We start from the raw sequence: 24,082 nt of genomic DNA on the forward strand, positions 1-24,082 counted from the left end.
AGAGTTTTATCATAGCGTCTGATGTTTTGCAATTCATCTCCTTTATGTATCTAACTACTTCACATATCTTATATCTGAAAACTTTGAAAAAGAATTTCTTGGGAAATGTGTTCAAATATTATTCAAAAGAGTACATAGGTTATTACTCAAAACAGTAGGCCTACATGGGTTGTTGCGGTGGTAGCTGTAAAATTCTCCTTCTTCTTTATAGCTGGAATGTGTCTGTAAGGAATGGCTGGAACGGCAGTGTTTTAATGGAGGACGTTAGTAGCAGTGGGCTGGGGTGTGTCATCCTCTGCTAGAGAGCTCCTTCCTCCCACAGTCCGTGTGTCATTGTGGATCAAGAATAATAATAATGCAGAGTGCTGTGTGCAGTGTTGGGGAGGTTACTGCCAAACTGTATTTTGTGTCGTGCTTTAAGCTTTTAAGCATAATTTGATGTACTGCACTTGTAGCTGCAGTCAAGCTACCTTATTGAAAAAGTGTTTTATCGAAGCCAATTTCTTTTCATTTTTACATAAAAATTATAATTATGACATAAAAGTTGTAATTATGACCTACCAAGTCATATTTATGATATAAAAAGTCAAAATTCTAAGATATGAAGTCAAATTTATAAGATGAACAGTTGAAAATATGACATAAGAAGTCAAAATAATATGATTCTAAGCCAGGTAACGTTAACGTCAAAGTTAATGTTGTGAGATACTAAGTCATATTTATAGAAAATATGACAAAAGTTGAAATTATAAGATAAGGAGTCATATTAATGAAATGAAAAATTAATTAATATGACTTATTATATGACAAAATAATAAGTCATGATTCTAAGTCATGAAATGAGACGTCAAAATTATGATAAAAAGTTAACATTATTACTCATATTTATAATATAAAAAAGTTGAAATTGACATAAAAGTCGAAAAATTATATGATATTAGGTCAAATTTGAGAATTTATGAAAATTATGGAATACTAAATTAGATTAAAATGATAATATGAAAAGTCGAAGTAAGGCATATGAGATGAGAAGTTTATAAGGTACTGTCAAATTCATGAGATGAAAAGTCATGAAATTTGGCAAGAAATATTAATTAGGATATTCTAAGCTACAAAAAGTCACAAAAATACCAATATTATAAGATACTATTTGAAACAAAACAAGTCGAAATTGACATATAAAAAGTCAAAAATTATGATGTACGTCTTAAGTCATAATTATTACATAAAACATTTTGAAATTATTGGATCCTAAATTAAAATTATGAGATAAAAGTCAATGTGACAAAGATCAGCAATGTAGTGTTTTGTCACACTAAGATTTTGAAAACCATGAACTACTGTCACACTACTAATTAATGAAATGCACTTAATTACTTCCCAACACTGGCTAAGCTTGAAATCCTTGCAAAAGCATACACAAAACTGAGTGTCAGTTAGGAAAGTTGGCAACATACAGGTCATTCCAGGTTTGATGTGCCAGCCAAACATCTGTCGGATACTGTAAACGGCAGTCGAGATAAATGGCAGCTCTTCTTAGATATAACAGACCTCCTCGAGTAAGACTAATATACAATTAAATAACAACAATCATTCCAACCTCAAACATAATAGCAATTCAAAGCCACTTTATAATAGTATATAGCCATATAGCCATTACTATCTTATTTATAGCTTGAGGACCAAAAAAGACATCATTTTAAACTATTCTCTAAAGGCAGTTGTAAACAGTCTTACTCAAGACAGCCTATACAAAGCGACAACAATTACTGAGATTAACCTCACAGTTGCACCTTAAGAGCTTGCAGAACCTTAAAGGTTCAGGATTTTCCATGAATGGAAGTGGGAATGACAAAAGCAAAGCCTGATTAAATGACCGTCAGTTTACACAATGAGACAAATATTTGTGGCTTTTGAAAGAAAGTTGTAGAAATGAGGTCAAATCAATCGATATGTCCAGGACAGAGTGAAATATTACATGACATTGTCATTCAATAAATATCGGCTGCTTTTATCAGTAACACTTTAATAAGTTACAAGAACAAAGCACTTATAAAACATTTGCAAACTTTTAGTTTATGGTTAATTTAAAATTAATCTCACATTAAACCTCATTGTTCAGTATTTTAAACCAGTAGTAAAACAGTTGATGGTTATTAGGAATAAATAGTTCTCACTTTATAGTTTAAAGTGAGAACTATTTATTCCTAACTATACCAGTCTGAATGTAGTTCACAAAACTGAATAATCTGGTCTCGAGTGCAACTCACTGACTCATTGATCTGTTTTCAGTGGTTAACAGGTCACTAAACAGGAACGTTATCGGTTATTAATGACATAAACTTCAGCCTGTTTCCTACTCAAAGCTTTATTATGGTTTCAAAAGGCTTGAATACTTCAATCCCAAATCACTCCAAATGCCCAAAAAAGAACATCAAGCACAGTTTTTGTTTCACACAGCCATTTTTTTGTTTTTGAAGAGAGACACGCTTCCAAAGTGAGAAGCTCAAAGCCAGATGAGAGAGAGGGGAAGAAACTGAAGCTCATGAACACACAATGCTTAGGTAAATACTGCCTACTGTCTTCGCTTCTGAAAGCATTACAGTATTATTTGTGGAAGAACACGCAAATACAACAAAAACCTCTTGAAGAAAGGACAAAATTAATTCAGCTTTCAGAGGAGGTGGATTGAACCCAAGAAAATCGGATGCCCCTGTAGACCTTGTTGACTGAAACGACAACGTATTTAGAGACAAGGAGGTGAGGAAGACAATAAAACCAGGACATTGTGCTTAACACTCTGTCACCGCCCTGCCTAAAATATGACCTCTAATCTACGGGAAGACATTTGGAAGAGGGTCATCTGGATATTGTCAGCCAGGCCCAAGGGTAAAATGGGAAACATCACCACCCTAAACGAAAACAACCATGGTCTCTTCAGCAAAGCCCAATCAAAATATTGTTTTGTGAAACTCGTTGTAGAACTGTTTCAATTAGCCTTAGTACTTACAACTAGTAGAGCTGGTTGGAACACAGCTTACTGTCCTGAAATTAACCTGGCTTAAGGGCCATTAAAAATGGCACCAAACCCAGTTAGTGAAAGCTGAATTACAGTCGCTTAACGGCTTATGTCCATTACTCAGGGGATGTCAATACACTGACACTTATACACTGCACAGGCTTGTCCAGACATCATGAAATAAAGGTCAAGGGAGCATAATTGACTTAAAACCAACCTATTAGTGACAGGCCAATACTTCTAATTGTATTCTAAAATCTTCTCAACCACACCAAACTTTGTTAAGCAAGTAAAATCCATCCAGGCTATGATAACGCCTAGTTCTATTCATACAAGTATCAAATCTCCAACATAAATTTCAAAAACTGTTTCGTAAGTTTATGTTTCAAATCAGGCTAAAATAATTTTCAGGATGGTTTAGCTAATGCACATTTAAGCATAAGAAAAAACAGCTAATGCCTTAATACATACATATGTATGTATACATATTAACCACATGCACACACACACACACACACACACACAATTTGGGTCCCACTTTATATTAGGTGGCCTTAACTACTATGCACTTACATTTAAATGAATCATTTGATACAATGCACTTATTGTGTGCATATGTCACGTGTCGTAGGAGCCAGGGAAACAAGGAGTTCTTCAAACAACACTGTTTTTAATGATCAACACCCGTAGGAGTAACAGGAACACATTACATGACGTCTAACAGCCGACATGACAACAGGGAAACACAGGGCTTATAAACAGAAGGAAATCAAATGAGGAGAACTGAAACAGGTGGGGAGCAATCAAACACGGATGGAGACTAATGAACTCATAATGACACTAAACAAGGACAGGAACAGGAACAAACCAAATATGGGCACGAGAGGAGGGGAAACACAAGACACAGGAAGACAGGACTGACAACATACATGTTTTTACATTGTATTTATATTTTTAAAAATACCTATATGTACTTACATCTATAATTAATTTCTGTAATTACATTTATAATTACACTGTCAACCCATCCCTTACACCTTAACCCACCCTTAAACCTACCCATACCACCAAACCTGTCCCTAACCTTACCACTATCCCACCTCAATAGCAGCAAAAGTGTTTTGTAGTACAGTATGAACACAATAAGTACATTGTACTTATTTTTTTGATGTAAGTACATAGTAGTTAAGGCCACCTAATATAAAGTGTAACCTCAATTTGATTTTTGATTTTTTTAAATTTATGTAGTGCTTTACACAATACAGATACTTTCAAAGCACCTTCAGAGTAATAAACAGGAAAATAACAGTGTTAAAATTAATTAATCATGACATACTCTTAGATTGACTACAAAATTATACCGGTATTCAGGGAAAAGCATTAAGATGGTGTAGATCCCACCTGTCTGACCATTTACATAGTGTCTATGTAAATAGGGAATTATCTAAGTTAATGCCAATAAAGTATGGAGTGCCACAAGGATCTGTTTTAGGCCCTCTGCTGTTCTCAGTATACTGTACATCCAGCCCCTTGAAAATGTTATTAGAAAACATTGGTTTAGTTACCATTGTTATGCTGATTATACTCAGATATATATTTCAGCTATATTTTTCATATCATTCAATTTCTAAATTATCTTATTTAACAGAATGTGTTATGGATATGAAAGATTGGATGACTAGTCATTTCTTCTATTAAATTCACATATTACTTACTGGACCAAAAACCTATACACCTAAGAATAATATAGTCAGTATTGCATTTAGAAGCTCAGTTTAATAAAATTTAGATTAAGTTCAGAGTAACACTTTATTTCGGTAGTCTACTTTAGACATCCTGCTAACTATAAGTAACTTTGGAACTACATGTCAGCTAGCAATCATTAGATTATTAGTAGACTATCTGCTTAATATCTGCTCACACTTTATTTTGATTGTACACTTTAGACATTCTACTGACTATAAATAACTTTGCAAAATAAAGTATAATCCAAATATTAAATGATACTTGTTATATACAGCTCAATAAGGCTAGTCTTAGAGTGAACTTCTAGCATGGCATTTCTAGTGTGGCCCTCAAACTCTTGGTTAACCTGCTTTTCAAGCCCAGTGGGAGAAGAGAAATAGAGCACATCTTCTACTCTAAATTTGGCATCCAGGTTGCAGGCAGAGCTGCGCTGTGGTAAACTCTGCTTTGTGTTACGGAGAAGTTCTCCATAAAAAGAAGCAGCTAGGCTGCATTTTCAACTTAATTATATGTTTAAATGTTATTGTGATCTCAACTAAAATGGACAAAGAGTGATACAAAATGAACATCATGTCATGTTTTGTTCATCAATTTGAGTTGAAAGCATTGAAAAATGTCATTGGTGTTGCTTTAAAGATAACACAAAGATACTAGACAGCAATTTCAAAGGTTTTACTGACATTTTGCAAATGTTTGCTATAAAGATTTTACAACCAGAACACACAACATTTTGTTCAGTGATCATTTGTAACAAGCTATTTACATTATTTTTATCTTTACATCTAACTAATTCAATGTAAAACTGTTCTAAATGTCGCAAAGCTTCCTCATCACTCCACAACTGAACTCATTTTCAATCGTCTCGAAAATCACAGCATTAGACAACCCTCAGCTGATCCTTGCTCCTCAAAAAAACTTCAAACATCACAAAATTGTGGAGGGACAGCGCCAAATCCATGTTAAGCTCTAAAATAATAAGGTCTTACCTTTGGGATTTTTTCCAAAGTGAGGCAGAGGACCTGCCAAGGTGCTGTGTATTTCAACATACTTGCAACGGCTCCTTGATTCACTAGACTACACAATAAAACAGCAATCAGTGCTCAAGCATTCCTTCATTAGATGTTTACTCCTCCTTAATTATGGCCCGAGACCTCCTCAAAGTTCATTTGGAAAAAATAAATAAAAACGGAAGCCACGGCACAGGGAGTAACATTCCTCCCTACTGCCGATTTCAGCAGCGCACATCCAAGCAAAGTCATCCCTGAGGGCTTTTCATCTGAAAATCAGCTTAGCATCAGAACCAATTATATGGCTCTCCTGTCTGATAGGTGAGAGCAGTAATTTTCTTCTCTCCATTTGCTCTTGAAGCTGTTGTATAAGTGCACTCAATAACTCTCTCAAAATGAAGGACAGTATAAAGAATAAAACATCAATTATGCGAGTCAAAGTGCTCTTCATTCAGGAACTTTTGAACAGAACCGCAGAAAGCCCCAGAGTCATGAATGTCATTCTTGATGCAGTTGATCTCTACAGCACTGCCTTACTGAACAGAGCAAAACTAGGTTAAATTAAGTCAATATGTAATCAATATTTAGTTTATAATGGATGTTCCAGGCTTTATTGTCCAAAATTCATCAGTGTTCATCATTCCAAATGATATAATAATGATAATGATTAGGGATGTCCCGATCAGGTTTTTTGTGCCCCCGATCCGATCCGAGTCATTGAATATTGAATATCTGCTGATACCGAGTCCCGATCAGATACTTGCATATTCCTAGTGCTTTATGCACAATTCAAGTGTGTTAAAGTTATTAAAATCAATCCAATGTATACAGAGTTGTGTTTCGAGTAAAAATATGGGGTGCGAGTAAAGTATTAGCCCACATTAATACTTATTTTGAAAATAATAAAGTTTAACAGTGAAATTCCGGTAACACTTTAGAACAGGGAACACTTATTCCTTATGAACTACAACTTTTCCCTCAATAAATTCCTAATTTGCTGCTTATTAATAGTTAGTAAGGTAGTTGTTAAGTTTAGGTATTGAGTAGGATTAGGGATGTAGAATAAGGTAGTTACTAGTAATAAATGGCTAATATTCTAATAATTTTCAATAAAAAAAATTTGTAATGCTTCATGGGATTGTAGTTCTTTTGGTCACACTTTATTTTAAGGTCCAATTCTCGCTATTAATAAACCACTAACTATGACTTTTGCCTCAATAAACTCCTAATTTGCTGCTTATTAATAGTTAGTAAGGTAGTTGTTAAGTTTAGGTATTGGGTAGGATTAGGGATGTAGAATATGCTCATGCAGAATATGTGCTTTATAAGTACTAATAAACAGCCAATATGTTAATAATAGGCATGCTAATAAGCAACTAGTAAATAGTGAGAATTATTCCCTATACTAAAGTGTTACCGTTCTTTCCCTCACTAAAGATATTTAACGCACAGTTTTGTATCTTTGTCTTTTTATCAAATTTTCAAATATGTTTTTGCTTCAATTTGAAGTTTGTAATGTTGGGGTTCTCCTCGTAGCTGGCTGGTTTGGTTCATGGCTTTAACAGAGACTTTTAAAAAATCCCAGTGGGAAAATAAATAGGAAAAATACTTCTGAAACCAAGGCCTCTGAAAAAGTGGGTGGGCACTAACACTCTTCCCAACTGGATAAAATCAAGCTCCACCCTACATATTTTGTCATTCCGAAGCCATGGGTTGCAAACAGAGTTTTATTTCCAACAGTCTCTTCAATTGAACTGGTAAGAATTTTAACCATCCATTCAAGCCTTTACAAAATAACAGGCCAAAACATCTCATAATTTCTCTATTGCTAGTTCTTTGCAGTTTAATATATTACACCTTGAAGTTCATAAACAGCCAATGCTTGGTTCCTTCCAACGTGTTGGTCATTCTTGTAAGCGTGATCAGGAGGTGTTTTCTTAACAAATGAGCTCATTAAAGCATCCGTATAATGATGGACCGTGAAAGATCAGGACAGTTCATTCCTCTGGTGTATCTGACTGGCAGCAGAGATCATTCTGTATGTCTGTCGTGCACCAGTCGGCTCGTCCTTGCCAAATGCGACCCAGATTCACGCAGCGAAGTTGACACACTTTCTGTCTTTTTCCAGGAATCTAACAGCAAAAAGTCTCTTTTAGTTTCATCTAATTTTGGGCATCTCTCCCCAATCTAGCTGGCTATCAACAGGAATGATTTCCCCTCAACATTCAACATTTCATATTCAGTAAACAGTTCCCTGCCATACACACTTTTGGTTAAAAAAAAAATACTGTGCAGTGCAGCTGCAGGAATTTTCTCATTTTCCAGTTATTCCTCTGGCATTACTGAAACCAGCTGTCTTTTAACTCCATGACAAACGTCGACGGGAGGAAGCAGCTGATTTGTTTGTGCTTTCAGCACAATGTGAGAGGTCAAGCCAGACAGGAAAAACCCCAAACCATTCCAAGGACAAACCCTGAACAACTCAATCAAGGGCTAAAGGAAAAAGCGCCATATTCGTGCCATTACATTTAAAATGCTTTGGCTTGGAGAGAGCCTTGGAGTTAATGATAGCTCTTTGGCTTCTTTCAGAGAAGAGGATTTGGATAATGTTGTTCTTTACCCAGATGTTTGCTGGCAAGGTTTTCCAGGTCATTTTTGGTTTCCTTTAATTAATATCTCTCTTATTGCTTATGTTGCTGAATGAGCACAATATCAAAACATGAGCTCATAGCAAACAACCATACTCTTAGCATAAAACTTTTAATGCACTAATTGGATGGAGTTAGAATTATTAACAGGAGACGTTTGTCAGGTCTTTTGATGATTCAGACAGGATTGTAGTTATTGTGGGCATTACTGAAGGTCAGGTGCTCAGAAAATAAAGTGCTAAATAAAAAGGAGACTTATGAATTGGAATGAAAAGCCTGTAGAAAAGCATTTTTAGATGTTTTGTCAATCTGGAAGACATACAAGCAAAAAGTGAAGCTTATCAGCTCCCCGGACTTATGTAAAGCTCTGGAAATAGCATATTTTGCTTTTAAGTGGTAATATTTTAAGCATACAGTTCATATCTCCAGGCCACTGAAACTAAACTGAAACTTGTACTTAATCCATTTTTGCTGTTAATGCAGCCTGTGCATTCCTGACTAGCTGAAAGTATGTTTAATCTAATCTTTGCTGATTTATCCATAAGAAAAGTTATTCAACATTTACAAAGACAGTGTAATGTTCTCTATGACTGCCTCTAGTGAACTGCCTATGTAGGCACCATTTTACTCTCTACACTCCCTGTGCCTTCTGATTGCTTCAAATGGTTTCTTTTGATCTTTTATTTATTTATTTTTTGGGGCAAATTTTATGTCAGTATTGCAGGTGTGCTTCAAGGATAAGGCAAACCCAGAATGCACAGAGGCAGACTCAGGCTCAAAATCCAACCAAGATGGCTGAAAAAAATTAGAAATGTAATTAACTACATTCTCAAAGGTGTTGGGAAAAGAAATCTAATTAAAAATTGAATTGCATTTGGTAACTCATTAGTTTAGGGACCAATTCTCACTATTAACTATAGCTGCTTATTAGCATGTCTATTACTAGCACATTGGCGGTTTTAGTACTTATAAAGCACATATTAATGTCGTATTCTACATGACCATATTTTAGATCCTACCTAAACGTAACAACAAACTTACTAACTATTAATATGCAGCAAATTTTCCTCGTACACAGCAAATTATCCTAACACGCAGCTTATCCTAGTATCAGGGTGTTAGCTTAGCAACATGCTAACACCACCTCTATTGAAATAAGTTGTGAGGAGCACGAGGAACACTATTTGACACAATGTTGCTGCCTGTGTCACTCACTAATGAGGTGCCATCTCAGAAAAGATGTTGCCTTAGAAGGCAGCTGCCTGTGTAGACAGTGTAGAGCCAAAGGAGCTCTCTAGGTTTTATGAATCAGAATTTCATTTCGGTTATTCAAAGGCCTTTGCACTATTATCTTGAAGTACCCTCTGGGATTATAAGGTAATATTTTAATAATTTAAAAACATATTTGCTTGTTCACTGTTCTCTGATCAGTCAATTAATGGTCACATGACATGCAGGTAAACAAAGTTTTAGTGTTTTATTTTGATTGTTTTTATTTTTTTACAGTTTTATTATTGAATTGTTTTATCATTTAATTAATATTTTTTATTATGTATTATTTAACTTTCATATTTTATTATTTAATTGATTTATTATTTTACAATTTAATTATTAGCTTTTTAACTAACTCACAACCTGCAGTTCTGTTATTAGTCTTATCTACTAAAACATCAATTTCCTACACACTGTAAAAAAAAAAGTTGAGCCAACTTAAAATTTGAAGGCAACCAGCTTCAGCAGATTTTTGAGTTTGCTCAACTTATTTTTGTGGGAGAATCTCAAATTTTTTTTTACAACAAAAATTTGAGAATCTCCCACAAAAATATGTTGAGCAAACTCAAAAATCTGCTGAAGCTGGTTGCCTTCAAATTTTAAGTTGGCTCAACTTTTTTTTATTTTTATTTATTTTTTTTTTTACAGTGCAGTACAGTTTCTAAATAAAACAAAACAAAAACAACAACAAAAAAGCACATCTCAAAAGAACCAAAAGTCTGTGCCATTCTAACTGGCTACAGATGTGCATTAAAAGTGTTCCTTTATATGAGTATTTAAAAATAAAAACAATCCACCTACCAAAAAAGCTGAAAATATCATCCAAAATGAAACCATGCCGGCAGTATTTCTTGTGGATCTGTTGATTTAACTGGGAAACACACTAAGATGGACTCTACGCTGGCAACAGTCATGGCAACATGGGTCTCACTCGCTCGCTCTCTTTATAAACAGGCAGCTCAACAAAAGGCTGAATGCTGGGGAGACATGAAAAGAAAGACTCTGTGCATGAGATTCTAAAGACACAACCCGGCTCAGAATCGCAGCATTTGCATCCGCTTATAGACATCACACACACTGCAATGCAATCAAACTTAATACTGCCAGTTGATGTGTAAAGCCTATATAAAACAGCTATGTTATGAGGCATTATAGATACAATACAAACAGAAACCACACATTTTTTCCACTATAAAGTGCAAACTGAGGGCCGCATGAGGAGGAAGGTTTCTTGTTAGTGCACATTCAGGGCTTTTGGGCTGTTTTATGTGCTGTGGTCAGCATGGTGCACACTCCTAGCACAACAACCCCCTTTTAAAATCAACATGAAATGCTGTTTGCAAACTGTTTTACTTTCAAAATCCAATGTATGGCCAAGTAAAAGCATATTCGGTTAGAAAACATGTAGGGCGGAACTTGATTGGATCACGAAAAGTGGGTGTTAACTTTCAAAAATGGAGCCCGTTGATTAAGAGGCACACAATTTATTACATCAGCTATGTTTCCATCCAAAGATGCGAATTTAACTTGTGCGCAAAACTGGAATATCGCATAAAACATTTGCGAATAAAGCACCGTTTCCATCCAACGACTCAAAGAGAACAAAATTGTCACTTCCTGATAAACTGACACTAAATATCATTAAGAAAACTAGGTGAAGCCACTGAATATAATAATTTTCATAAATTACTTGCGCCTCAGAGAGAGCAGACGTAACACAATAAATACGGTCATTGCTTTCGGAGGTGGATGCTGCTGTTTGGGAACGCAGTCGTGAAAGACAATTATACAGAAATACTTTGACCACAGACTTTCCTCAGGCATTTCAGAACGACCAAAACAACATATATAGATGCAGTGAATGAGATCGGTCCACTGGTTATCGTCAAGTTATCCCATCTCATAGCTCAAAGTCACATGACTTTGTTGATGCGCATGGTGGAATTTATTCGGTAAATGTGTTTCCATCGTAGTTAATGTGCATTTTTTTCTATCGGTTAAAAAGTTTATCCTACTCAGTTGTGCGCATAAGGTTTTTAAGTGCATTTTTAGAATTTATGCGCATCTTGGCGTTTCCATCCAGCTTTTTTTTATACGATATTCCAAAATGTGCATCAAAATAGGTGGATGGAAACATAGCTATTGTGACGCAAAATTAAGTCAAAGACAAAAAATGCCATGCAGAGACTCAAATTCACTAAAATAATTAAATAAAATAAATATTTCAATGCCACATACTCCGTTTGTTAGCTGTCATGATGCTTGTCATGGAACATTGACAGAAGGCTTAATTTTGATGCTAACTAATGGAGATTAGCTTCTTTTCCCACAGTGCACTGCACCTCTCCCCTTTCACTCATACGGCACACGTCTGTTGCTATGGTTTTGATCAGAGCCCTAATAACAGCTGATGATGAGTTTCGCTCTGATCTGGACAGCAGGTGTGAATGAAAGCGCCCCGATGAGAGACGAGGTGAAAGTCCAGCATGAGTTCAGTCAGAGCACACGCTCATGTTCTTTCACTCATCTGTTTGCACAGGCGTGTTCATGTAAACACATGCAATCAACAATATCTGGTGTGACGTTCGCTCTTTTCCAAAGCCGAGTGAGCGTCCATGCTGTCAGTGGATTACACCGAGAGCTGCATATTCTAATTCTGCACTCCAAACAACTTAGAGTTCTCTTACTCACTGGAACACAACACTAGGAGTCAGACATATTCAACTTTCAGCTCAATTCTACATCCACTGCTTCTGAAACACGGGATAAGTGACTGATTCGGAATCCCATAAATAATTGATTTGGAAGAAATTTGTGTATCATTCAAAAGCTACACTAGAGATTCTAAAACAACATCGCATCAATCCTTCACAGAAAACTGAAATCCATAATGCATTATAAAAAAGCAACCAAGAAAAAATGATAAAGCAACTGAAAAAATCTAGCAAAGATGGTGGAAAAAGCAGGAGAAATGTTAGCTAATATTTAAGCCAATACTAGTAAATATTAATAAAATGTAATCAACTGAAAACAGACAACATTGTCTAATATTTGAATGCGCCATGCTTATAAGAGAACTGCATCGAGTAGTCCTGTTTGTATTATATGTGACCCTTGAGCACAAAACAAGTAGCACGGGGTATATTTGTAGCAATAGCCAACAATACATTGTATGGGTCAAAATTATCGATTTTTCTTTTATGCCAAAAATCACTAGGATATTAAGTAAAGATCATGTTCCATGAAGATATTTTGTAAATTTTGTACTGTAAATATATCAAAACGTAATTTTTGATTAGTAATACGCATTGCTAAGAACTTCATTTGGACAACTTTAAAGGCGATTTTCTCAATATTTAGATTATTTTGCACCCTCAGATTCCAGATTTTCAAATAGTTGTATCTCAACCAAATAATGTCCGATCCTAACAAACCATACATCAATGGAAAGCTTATTTATTCAGATCTATTCTAACCAATTAAAAAAATGGACCCTTATGACCCTTATGGTTTTGTGGTCCAGGGTCACATATGAGCTTTTACTTATGTTTATGCTACAAAATTCTCTTACAAGGTTTCTGTGACGCATTAGGATACTGCCTATTAATTATTCATTTACAAATATTATAATAAATATTCATAATTATTATCTATTTTAATAATTATAATTTTTATTCATAAAACATGTCATTAATCATGAGACTAGTTCAAAGTTCAGAGAAAGGTTTTAGCATCATTAATATGGTAACACTTTACTAAAAGCCTTTATGCAAAATACATTATAAAGGTATTCATTATGTGTGTTGTAATACATTATATCTTTTCATGAATAATTGTGCAAAAAGTTAACATGTATTATAATATTTGAAGGTTTGTTTATCATACGTTTTAATGCATTAAGTGTAAAAATAATGCATTAAATGTATTACTGTGTTTACAATTATTCACAAGATCATACAATGCATTATAAAGTGCACTACAAGCTATAATTTATGCAATAAAACTACTTTTATAATGCATTATATATAAGGGCTTTAAGTGTGACCATTAATATTACCAGGCACCACTTTGTTTGATAGTTTGCTAATTAATGCAATAACATTCAAACATTTTCAACTGTAACTTAAGTGTTTAAACTCTTTGGATTCTCTCTAAACATTCATCCTCATAAGCAAACTGTATATCCATCTGTGAAATATTGACTTCATCAACATTTTATCCTAAATGAATGCGACCCTTACCTGTAATGCCATTAAAGTCCCAGTGTGACAGCCTTAGACGTGACCTGGTTAAAACAGTCACACATATAGATTAATCCCGTTTGCGTGAGCGTCACCCTCGCCTATCGACTTCTGAACGTAACTCCTAACCGCGACCCGGCTTTCATCAGCGTCAGTGGACAGTGACAGCATGGCAAACTCAATTAGCTGCTGTCTGCCCCGGGCTGCCTTCACCACACCGAACACCAGCGGTCTCTCATGCAGATGCAAAGGCAGAACTGTGAGAAATAAATAGTGTCACTGGTTCTTGTGTGAGCGTAACGTGCAACAGAGAGATAATCACCGCATCCCACAATCCTATTTCCAGCTCCTAATTACCCTGCTTTATTTAGACGGTGTGAATAAGTCCTGGGCCTTCATTACCTCCACTGCCAATCTATTCTTCATTTGGAATCAATATTCGACAACACTGCAGATTTTTAGATATAAATATTATTTAGCATATAATAAATATTACATATAATAAAGTATGATCTCACTGATGTCAAACTTGACATATTTGGAACTAATAATTCATATTAAAAATAACTATTTGATTTTGGAGCTGCAGTGGAGGGAAAGACTTGAAAGGTGAATAACTTATATTTAAGAGTGTCTATCATATGTCAACTACACTCTTAAAAATAAAGGTGCTTCACGATGCCACAGATAGAAGAACCTTTTTGTCTAATTGGTTCCATAAAAGAACCTTTAACATCTGAAGAACCTTTCTGTTTCACAAAAGGTTCTTTGTTGCGAAAGAAGGTTCTTCAGATTATAAAAAGGTGAGAAAGAGATGGTTCTTTAAAGAACCTTTGACTGAACGATTCTTTGTGGAACCAAAAATGGTTCTTCTATGGCATCTCTGTGAAGAACCTTTTAAGCACCTTTATTTTTAAGAGTGTAGATGGGAGGGGACGTTTCAACACGAATACAAGAAGTGAGGTCAGAAGCTATTTCCAGGTACTCTGCATCACTCTGGTCACTCCTACAACAATCCAGTATTGTAGTTTCTCATCTCCTTGGAATCTGGTCACATGCTAGTTTGGTATGCAATGCTAAATTCCTCACTAATCAATAACAATTCCACGAATCAATCAACTTCCATCACAAAGATGAATGCCTGGTTATACGTTTATAGATTTTTCTGTATGTACAGTACATAAAGTTATTGGTTAAACCAGCTTTATGGCGAGACGACAGAAGTTAAAAGATTGGATATATATTTACACAGACGAGGTTAGCAATCATATTTATGAAACCCATCTCCAAATATGTTAACACATACAGTATAATGTTTATGCCTTATTGGCATACTTTAAGAACAGTGTGGATTTTAATCACAGACTGGTCCATTGATCACAGACTTCCACTGTAGGGCATTACTGTACAGTGTCTTTTTGACCTTAAAGACAGAATGTAATATATGTATTATAAAGACTATTTCCTAACATTTTCTGTATTCTATAGTTGGCTGAATTCAACAAATGATCACAAAGACCTTTAGTTCAGTAATGTTTAACATTTATATTGTGTTTTCTCACTTCTCAGCAGAATAAAGCCTGGTAACACTTTAGTATAGGGACCAAATCTCACTATTAACTCGATGCTTATTAACATGCCTGTTATTAATATATTGGCTGTTTATTACTTACATATTCTGCATGACCATATTCTACATCCCTAATCCTACCCAATCCTACACTTTACCTTACTAACTATTACTAAGCAGCAAATGAGAAGTTTATTGAGACAAAAGACATAGTTAATGGTTTGTTAATAGCAAGAATTGGACCTTCAGATAGTGAAGATGCAAATCTGAAAATGTTATATTAGTTTCAGACATATTTGTGTGAATCTTAGAAAGTGCCACATGCCCAGCTCACATTTCAACCATATGACTTGTTTTTGTAATTCCTATGATTCACATAACTGTAACACAATTCTATAATGAGTTATTAGCCATTACAAATTAAAGGCAAATACTACCACAATGTGTACATAGTTAAACGATATTGCTATTCCCCCTATTATTATAATGAGAAGGAGATTTGAATTACAGTAATGAGAATCTATGAATACATTTAAATTTGAAGCTTAATTGTCATGACAGTTACATGTTAATGGTCCTAAATTGTCTTTTTTTTTTTTTAACAAAAGAATTTCATATTTCTTTCTAAACAGCACAGAACACATACACTGTAAAAAGTGATAAGTTGACTTAACTTAAAAAAAATTAGGAAACCTGTTGCCTTAAAATTTTTAAGTAAATGATAATTAAAAAAATAAGTTAAGTGAATTGTCAAGTTCACTTAACTTTTTTTTTTTTTTATTATTATTTAATTAATTATTTTAAGGCAACAGGTTTTCTCAATTTTTTTTAAGTTAAGTCAACATCACTTTTTACAGTGTACTTTATTAATTTTTGACACATCAAATGATTTTAAACGCTAAACGCATGTTAATATAAAATGACTGATTGAATCCTAATCGTGTGTACTGTGATAAGAAGACAAGTGGGATTCACTCTGGTTTGGGAAAACAATCACTGAGAAGAAGATCAGAATTCTTATCATTGAGTGATATCAAGTGTTTACTCTGATAATAAAAGGGTGGATGCTTTTCCAGGACAGATATTGTGTTGCTCAACAGCCAAAGACAACGAGCAACAAGAGAAGAAATGACACCTTTTTCCTGGAAATTGAGAGAAAAGAGAAAACTAAAGCAGCAGACACAGCTGACCATCAACTGGCTCGAGTCCACCTGTAGGACTCTGGGTAAAAGCTACATACACGATGTAATTCAGGTCCACAGACTTCAATAGACAACAGGGACAACAATGTGGAATATACCCCATGGGTTCAACTGTCCTGGTTTCTAACCACGGAGTAAATGATGCCCCTCGGCTCACATCTATCCAACAACGCTTCCATTACACAGCAGGGAAATCGCCAAGCCGCTAACATGCTTTCTACTTCCCATTAACATATAATGTCAGAACACAACACCACTTCACCTGTTGATGATTATGTGCAGATAGCTGTATTCCCGTATCATTTACAAGCAACAGGATATGGATGGATAATTCGTAGTAAACACTGGTGTGAATGGTAGTTGTGTAATCTACGGCGTGAGGGAGGTGTTCTGTAGTGTCTCTTTGAGTTTGGTTTTGAAAACTCAGTCTAGGACAGAAAATCTTTGTATGGTCACAAAAGCAATACGGTTTCATGGAACCACGGTTTGAAGAGAGCTGAGACTGGATATTGCACTAACACTATTTCACAATTTCAAAGAACTAGTTTTTCCTGGATTCTTTGCTCTTGGACTCAAATCCTGCCACCCACAGCTTTCAAATTTTTATATTTAGATGGAATTTCGCAAACATTAGGCCTGTTTCCAGTGATGGCTGGATACAAGTATCAGGAATTGTTTTTCAGAGGTCATATTTGTCTAACCTCATCTCAAAGAAGAGGTTAAAGTAGTGTGTCTTTCCTCTATTCCCATTCAGTAATTAGTAAGTGAGTTGACCTGGTGTGATTGTTGAAAGTGAAGGTCACTTTCAATCAATACGATTCTGGCTTGAGGGGAAATTAGCTGCCGTTAAGTGTCAGCAGTGGATTGGTAGAAACAACATCCCTTGCTACACACTATGTCTATTATTTTCACTGTTTCACACTATTCTTGATAATGTTCTTCATAGTTCTAGAGGTTTGTAATGTTAGTTAAGTGGCAAGACCATTCATTAACCTGAAATCGCTGAAATCTTATTACCCTGCATGGTTTCCAGAATTTCAGGTGCAACAACACATTCCCACAAGAAAATGTTAGTATTTTAACAAATAACTTTGTACAATGTGATTCATATATGTTTTCAGAGTTATGTCTGAGAAATAAATGTGACATGTGACCCTGGATCACAAAACCAGTCATAATGGTCACTTTCTTTTATTTAAATTGAAAGTGAAAATTAATCTGAAAGCTGAATAAATAAGCTTTCCATTGATGTACGGTTTGTTAGGATAGAGCAATATTTATTTATTTTATTATTTATTTTTAATATTTAATGATACAAGTATATGAAAATCTGGAATCTGAGGGTGCAAAAAAATCTAAATATTGAGAAAATCGCCTTTAAATTGGTCCAAATGAAGTACTTAGCAATGCACATTACTATTCAAAAATTAAGTTTTGATATATTTATGGTCAAAATATCTTAATGGAACATGATCTTTACTTAATATCCTAATGATTTTTGGCATAAAAGAAAAATCAACAATTTTGACCCATACAATGTATTGTTGGCTATTGCTACAGATATACCCGTGCTACTTGTGGTTTTGTGCTCCAGGGTCACATATCTGATATGCACATATCTCATGACTAGCATCATTATCAGCTTCATTTTTGATTCCCAGAATTTACCCACCTTTAGTCCTATTGCTGGATTTGCTAGTGTTTTCCTAGTGCTGCTCTGGCAGTTTCTGACTATTCTCTGTCTGATGTTTCTAGTAAATCTGTGTCATCTTTTCAATCTTTCACAGACTCAGATGGTACAGCTACAGATCACCCACAGTCTACAGTTTACAAACCATCAATGCAAAATGCAGGTAACACCATTAACAGGCTAAATTTGGTGGATGGGCTTATGGTTATGAATTATGATTATCCTCTGCAGTGAATGGGTGCCGTCAGAATGAGAATCCAAACAGCTGATCAAAACATCACAATAATCCCCAAGTAGTCCACACCACTCCAGTCCATCAATGAACGTCTTGTGAAAACAAAATAAGAGTCCATAATCCATAATGTTGCTTGCTTCAGTGAAAAGACCCATTCTCTGTGGTCTCTCACATCAGAATCCACCCACATATTTGTTATTCTTGTAAATGGTGCTTGATCTGTGCAGATTTCATATGATATGCAATGGTTAGGTTTAAGGGTATGGGGTAAGTGAGTATTATATGTACGCCAAAATGCGTATCATATGCATGCAAAAACTGCATATTATATGCACGTCAAACACGTGCGTATCGTATGCATGCCAATGTCAATTTCTGCATATAAATAGCATGCAAAAAAAAAAGTGCTAGCTATTTATACGCATTTTGATGAGACCGGGTTCTTTTAATCAGATGTTTGGACTCTCATTCTGACGGCACCCATTCACTGCAGAGCAAGTTATTCATTGGTGAGCAAGTTATGCAATGCTACATTTCTCCAAATCTGATGAAGAAACAAACTACATCATGGATGGCCTGAGGGTGAACTAACTGTCAGCAAATTTTCTTGTTTCAGGTCAAGTCAAAAGCTGCTGTGTTCACACTGCTTGGCAATATCTGTTATTCTCTTGTTTTTGAGACTTTTCCACAAAAGTCAGTGGAGGACATCTGGGCTAGCCTGTGGCACACCGTAAGCTTTGCTTGTGGATCACAGTGCCTCAGGAATGCTGACCAAATGAATTTGCATACGACCGGCTTCTCCTCACTTCACTTTGTATTCCATGCACAACATGAGCAGATTAACACATTATATTAAAATTCCCAGGGGGCCCATTCAGAGAAAAACTATTACTAATAACGATTAGATAACAAGCGTGCATTTCTGAGAATCCTTCAAATGACATTTCAGTGCCATTATAATCAATACACTCCCATCAGTCTGTTAACAGCATCTCAAATACAGTCACACATCAGACAGGCTATACAATCTCTGCCATGCAAACTGATGCTAAACTGCAATATGCATAGTCAGTTGCAACAGAATTGCAATGCAATACAGATCTTATTTGGCATGCACAACTTTCTGTGTTCTTTGAACAGGAATGCATGAATTTCCCAGCCGTTTCACCTGTACTTTATTCGCACAAGACTGATATTCACCTCTATACCAGGTGCAATCTTGCATGCAATTAAAGAAGAGGTCACCTGCACCGGGACACATGCAGTGAAACGCTGCAAGGGACATCTGGACCACTGCAGTTGCCTCTTTCAGATCTCAGATTAATATTTAGACGAAAGATGCACAAGGTTTATAACGTCTATCTGAATGTTCTCTGTATCATGTTCATGATTCACATGTATCTAATGATATAAAAAGGAAGGTTACCTCTCACCAGTGAACAGCATCAAGTGTCTATCAGTTCCTCAGCTGTAGATTGTAAGATGAAACCGTCACTGTGCCAGTGTTGTGATAACGGAGGAGTCAGTGCGATGTAAATGCGTCAGTGCATCGCTCTCAGATGCAGTGCTGCAGCAACTTTGACATTGAGCGCTTTAACGCATCGGGCGCTCGTGCTGTTGTCTGATCTCTGTCTGCGCGTCTCTCTCTCTCTATCTCTCTCTCTCTACTGTCTCTCTCTTTCTCTCGCGCTCAGCACGCTCCCGCTGAATAATGAATGAGCAGAGCAGCACTGGAGCTGCGTGGACGTTTCTCTCTCGTTCTAGTGCAATCAGGAACTGATCACAATGAGTCGAGCGCTTTGCTCGGGTTACAGCTCGCCTATTCAATCTGGCTCCCATCCTGCCTTTGTTTCCACTCTGGCAAACAAAAACGCAGGGGGTCAACAGTGAAATATTGAAAGCCCAGGGCATTTTTTTTTTTTTTTTTTTTTGCACATTCTCTAGAACAATTAAGTTGTGCTACAATGTCCCGCTGTGGACTCATTAGAGGAAAAGTTAAAAGGCTTCAAGGCATCTGAAGAATGTCTTCATCATGCATGTCTGGATAATCAAAACATACCTCCTTCTCAGCGATATATCAAAGACTCGTGAATTAAAAGAATACAGTAACATAATATAATAACTTTAAGCAATGGGTTATTAGTAGTGCTGTCAAACGATTAATTGCGATTAATCGCATCCAAAATTTTCGTTTACATAATATATGTGTGTGTACTGTGTATATTTATTATGTATATATAAATACACATACATGCATGTACAGCTTATATTTCAGAAAAATAAGTTATGTTTATTTATTAAATATATTTATATATAATATAAATTCTATGAATATAAATATATACATGTAAATATTTTCTAAATATATACTGTATGTGTGTATATTTATATATACATAATAAATATACACAGTACACACACATTTATTATGTAAACAAATACTTTTATTTCGGATGCGATTAATTGCAATTAATCGTTGACAACACTAGTTATTACACTGTAAAAAGTTGACTTAACTTAAAAAAATTGAGGAAACTCGTTGCCTTAAAATTATTAAGTAAATAATAATTAAAAAAACTTGACAATTCACTTTATTTTTTAAAAATTATTATTTACTTAATAATTTTAAGGCAACGGGTTAAGTCAACTTATCACTTTTTACAGTGTAGCAAAGGAATGAGGGGGAATCTCACAAAACTTGACAAGAACATGTCCAGGTCAAATTTGACCAACCAACCAATCTACAAACAAACACATAAATACTTGATAACTTGATAACTGACAAATACACGTGATAAATATTAATAAATGATTAAAAAACACTGCATGACATTAAAAACTGACTGTATTACGGTAGTGAAAAAATAACAAGTGTCTTAAAAATAATGTCACAGTGCAAAAAATATCAATGTCTTACAAATATGCCTGATTCCCAACAAAACAGCCTATAATTCATTATTTTCTTTAGTTTGGTTTTGAGGTGAAATATGACCTGCATGTTTTCATGAGATACACCCATGATGTTTAACATTCAGTACTAGTAATATAACTTCAAATACAAAGAATATGTATTATACTTTGATTTATGTATTCATATTTGAAAGTGCTGGAAGTACTTGTCTTAAAAAATAAAAAAATAAAAAAATGTAAAAGTAAAATAAATAAACAAACAAACAAACAAACAAACAAACAGATGCATCAGTGGTACATATGAGCCTAGATACAGTTTATGAGAGTCTTTGAATATTGTCTTGACCAAAGGTGGCCTTGGAGTCAAAAACATTGAGAACCACTGATCATTATCACACAATTCATAAAGTTCATACATTTTTCATAATCTCTCAATTACTCCCAGAAAACAGCTTACCCCCCCCCTCCCCTCAAATGTCCAAGCAATTCTTCAAAATGCAATCATTTAATGTAGAAACACACAATACTGTTATTAAGTAGATTATCCAGCTTACAGGTACCCACATAACGTCTCACTAATAAATTTAATAGTGCACAGAAGTTATAAATATGGCAGATTAATAAGGTAGGAAACAAACCCACTGGCATCCTACTATGTAGTGCATTTAAAAGATCTTGCATGGAAATTATGTTTCAGTATTGTTTCCTGTCACTGGTGAGAGAAGATTATAGACATATTATTAACCACCTCAGACATATTGAAATATAGTGTAATAATATAATACAGGTGGCCCTGTGAAAATGATCACTATAGTCTTACCAGAGGGTCAGCAGATCGTGCCGTGGCTGTAGGATACAGTCCGTTCTCTGGCGTCAGCAGCACTGAACGTGCCTTCTCACCACCTGCAACAAAACACCACCAAACCAATCACTACATTATCATAACCTCAAACATTCTGGATTAAAACAGCCTCATATATATATATATATATATATATATATATATATATTTACTGTACGCCTACCAGCTGGAATCATGCCGAGATATCAACAGAAAGCTGTACTTCACAGTAATGTTGTCAGCCCAGTAATAACTTGTTGAGCGAGTTATTTCAATGAAAATCTGATGGAAGTTTGTCTGTGAGTTTTGTTGATACTGTACTAAATATGACATAAACATTAAATAATATCTCATCGCTGTGCTGTGGCACTGCATCCGCCAGGTTGTTAATGGTAAATGTGTGATTATGGTTATTTGTGTGTAATAGAAGTAATTTGAGGTTATTATTTGTATCAGATAAACTATTTAGAGAGCAGGATGTAAGGTCAGCGGTGCTGTGTTTATAATAGCAGTCCACACACAGCCTTAGGGGTCAAAGGTCAAGATAGTGTGGTGGGTTTGAAATGCTAAATATGCCGTCTCACAGTGTGCCTACCACACACACACACACACACACACACACACACACACGTTTACTTAGCTATCTAAATGGGGACATTCCATAGGCGTAATGGTTTTATACTGTACAAACCGTATATTCTATTGCCCTACACCAATCCTACACCTAAACCTACCCCTTACAGGAAACTACAGGCATTTTTACAATTTCAAAAAACCTTTGTTTACTCTATTTTTAAACTGGTTTTACAAATGAGGACGTCCACCAAAGGGAGGTTTTTGGAGATTTTGTCAGGTTTAGCTCACTTTTGGGTACAAATTTGTCCCCAAAATATGGTTAAGTAGGTACACACACACACACACACACACACACACACACACACACACACACAATGTTTGCTAATTATTTACATATTAAATTCCTGGCATCATAGGTTGTGAATCTGTACTTGATTTGTAAAGAGATAGTTTATCCAAAAATGAAAATTCTGTCATTGTTTACTTACCCAAACTGACCAATCTTAAGGAAAATCTCCGAAACACAACTTAAAATATTTGTAAAATATGTCAGAGAGAAAGTACAGGTAAGCAAAGCAAATTAATCAAGCAGTTTTATCCAAGTCATATGAAGTCGCTTTATGTGATGATCAGATTTAATTTAGGCTTGTTTAGATTGATTAAATTCTTTCGGGTCTTATGGAGTGATATGAGGGTGAGCAAATGTTGACAGAATTTTTTTTTTTTTGGTGAACTATCCCTTTAATGCTATATGTGAGAGTGAAAACAGACTCTCTAATGGAAGAGCTTTGATAAATAGCTGTGAATGGTGTTTGATAGATTTCGTCAGCATGTTCTCAATGTGTGTTCTAGTACGTTCTCTCAAAGCCTGTTTGTAATCAGGTCAGAGAGTTTAGTACAGGCGGATCTGTCCATTACACTGTTGATATTATTCCCTGCAGCTGGTAAGTTTAATAGTGTGTTTCTTGTTTATTACATACAATTCTGCTTTATATGTTACTGCACTGAATAAAAATAACATCTAACTATCTAATTAACTAACTAACTTGTTTTATTCAAGTAAAAAAAAAAAATAATAAATAATGAATAACAACATAATTAATAACAACACATAATTAATAAATA

At 35.1% G+C, this 24,082-nt stretch overlaps 1 protein-coding gene across 8 annotated transcripts in view; it reads right to left on the reverse strand.

Annotated features, from left to right (window-relative positions):
* LOC131548507 (A-kinase anchor protein 2) overlaps window positions 1-24,082 on the reverse strand; it is a 100,626-nt gene that overhangs the window by 21,138 nt on the left and 55,406 nt on the right. For all 8 annotated transcript variants that reach the window (XM_058789826.1, XM_058789824.1, XM_058789825.1 and 5 more), the window contains one exon: window positions 22,361-22,443. In XM_058789826.1, the coding sequence (XP_058645809.1) occupies window positions 22,361-22,443 (83 nt within the window). The remainder of the gene's footprint in view (window positions 1-22,360; window positions 22,444-24,082) is intronic.

This window comes from Onychostoma macrolepis, chromosome 10 (genome assembly GCF_012432095.1).
Source record: "Onychostoma macrolepis isolate SWU-2019 chromosome 10, ASM1243209v1, whole genome shotgun sequence".
NCBI lineage: Eukaryota > Metazoa > Chordata > Actinopteri > Cypriniformes > Cyprinidae > Onychostoma > Onychostoma macrolepis.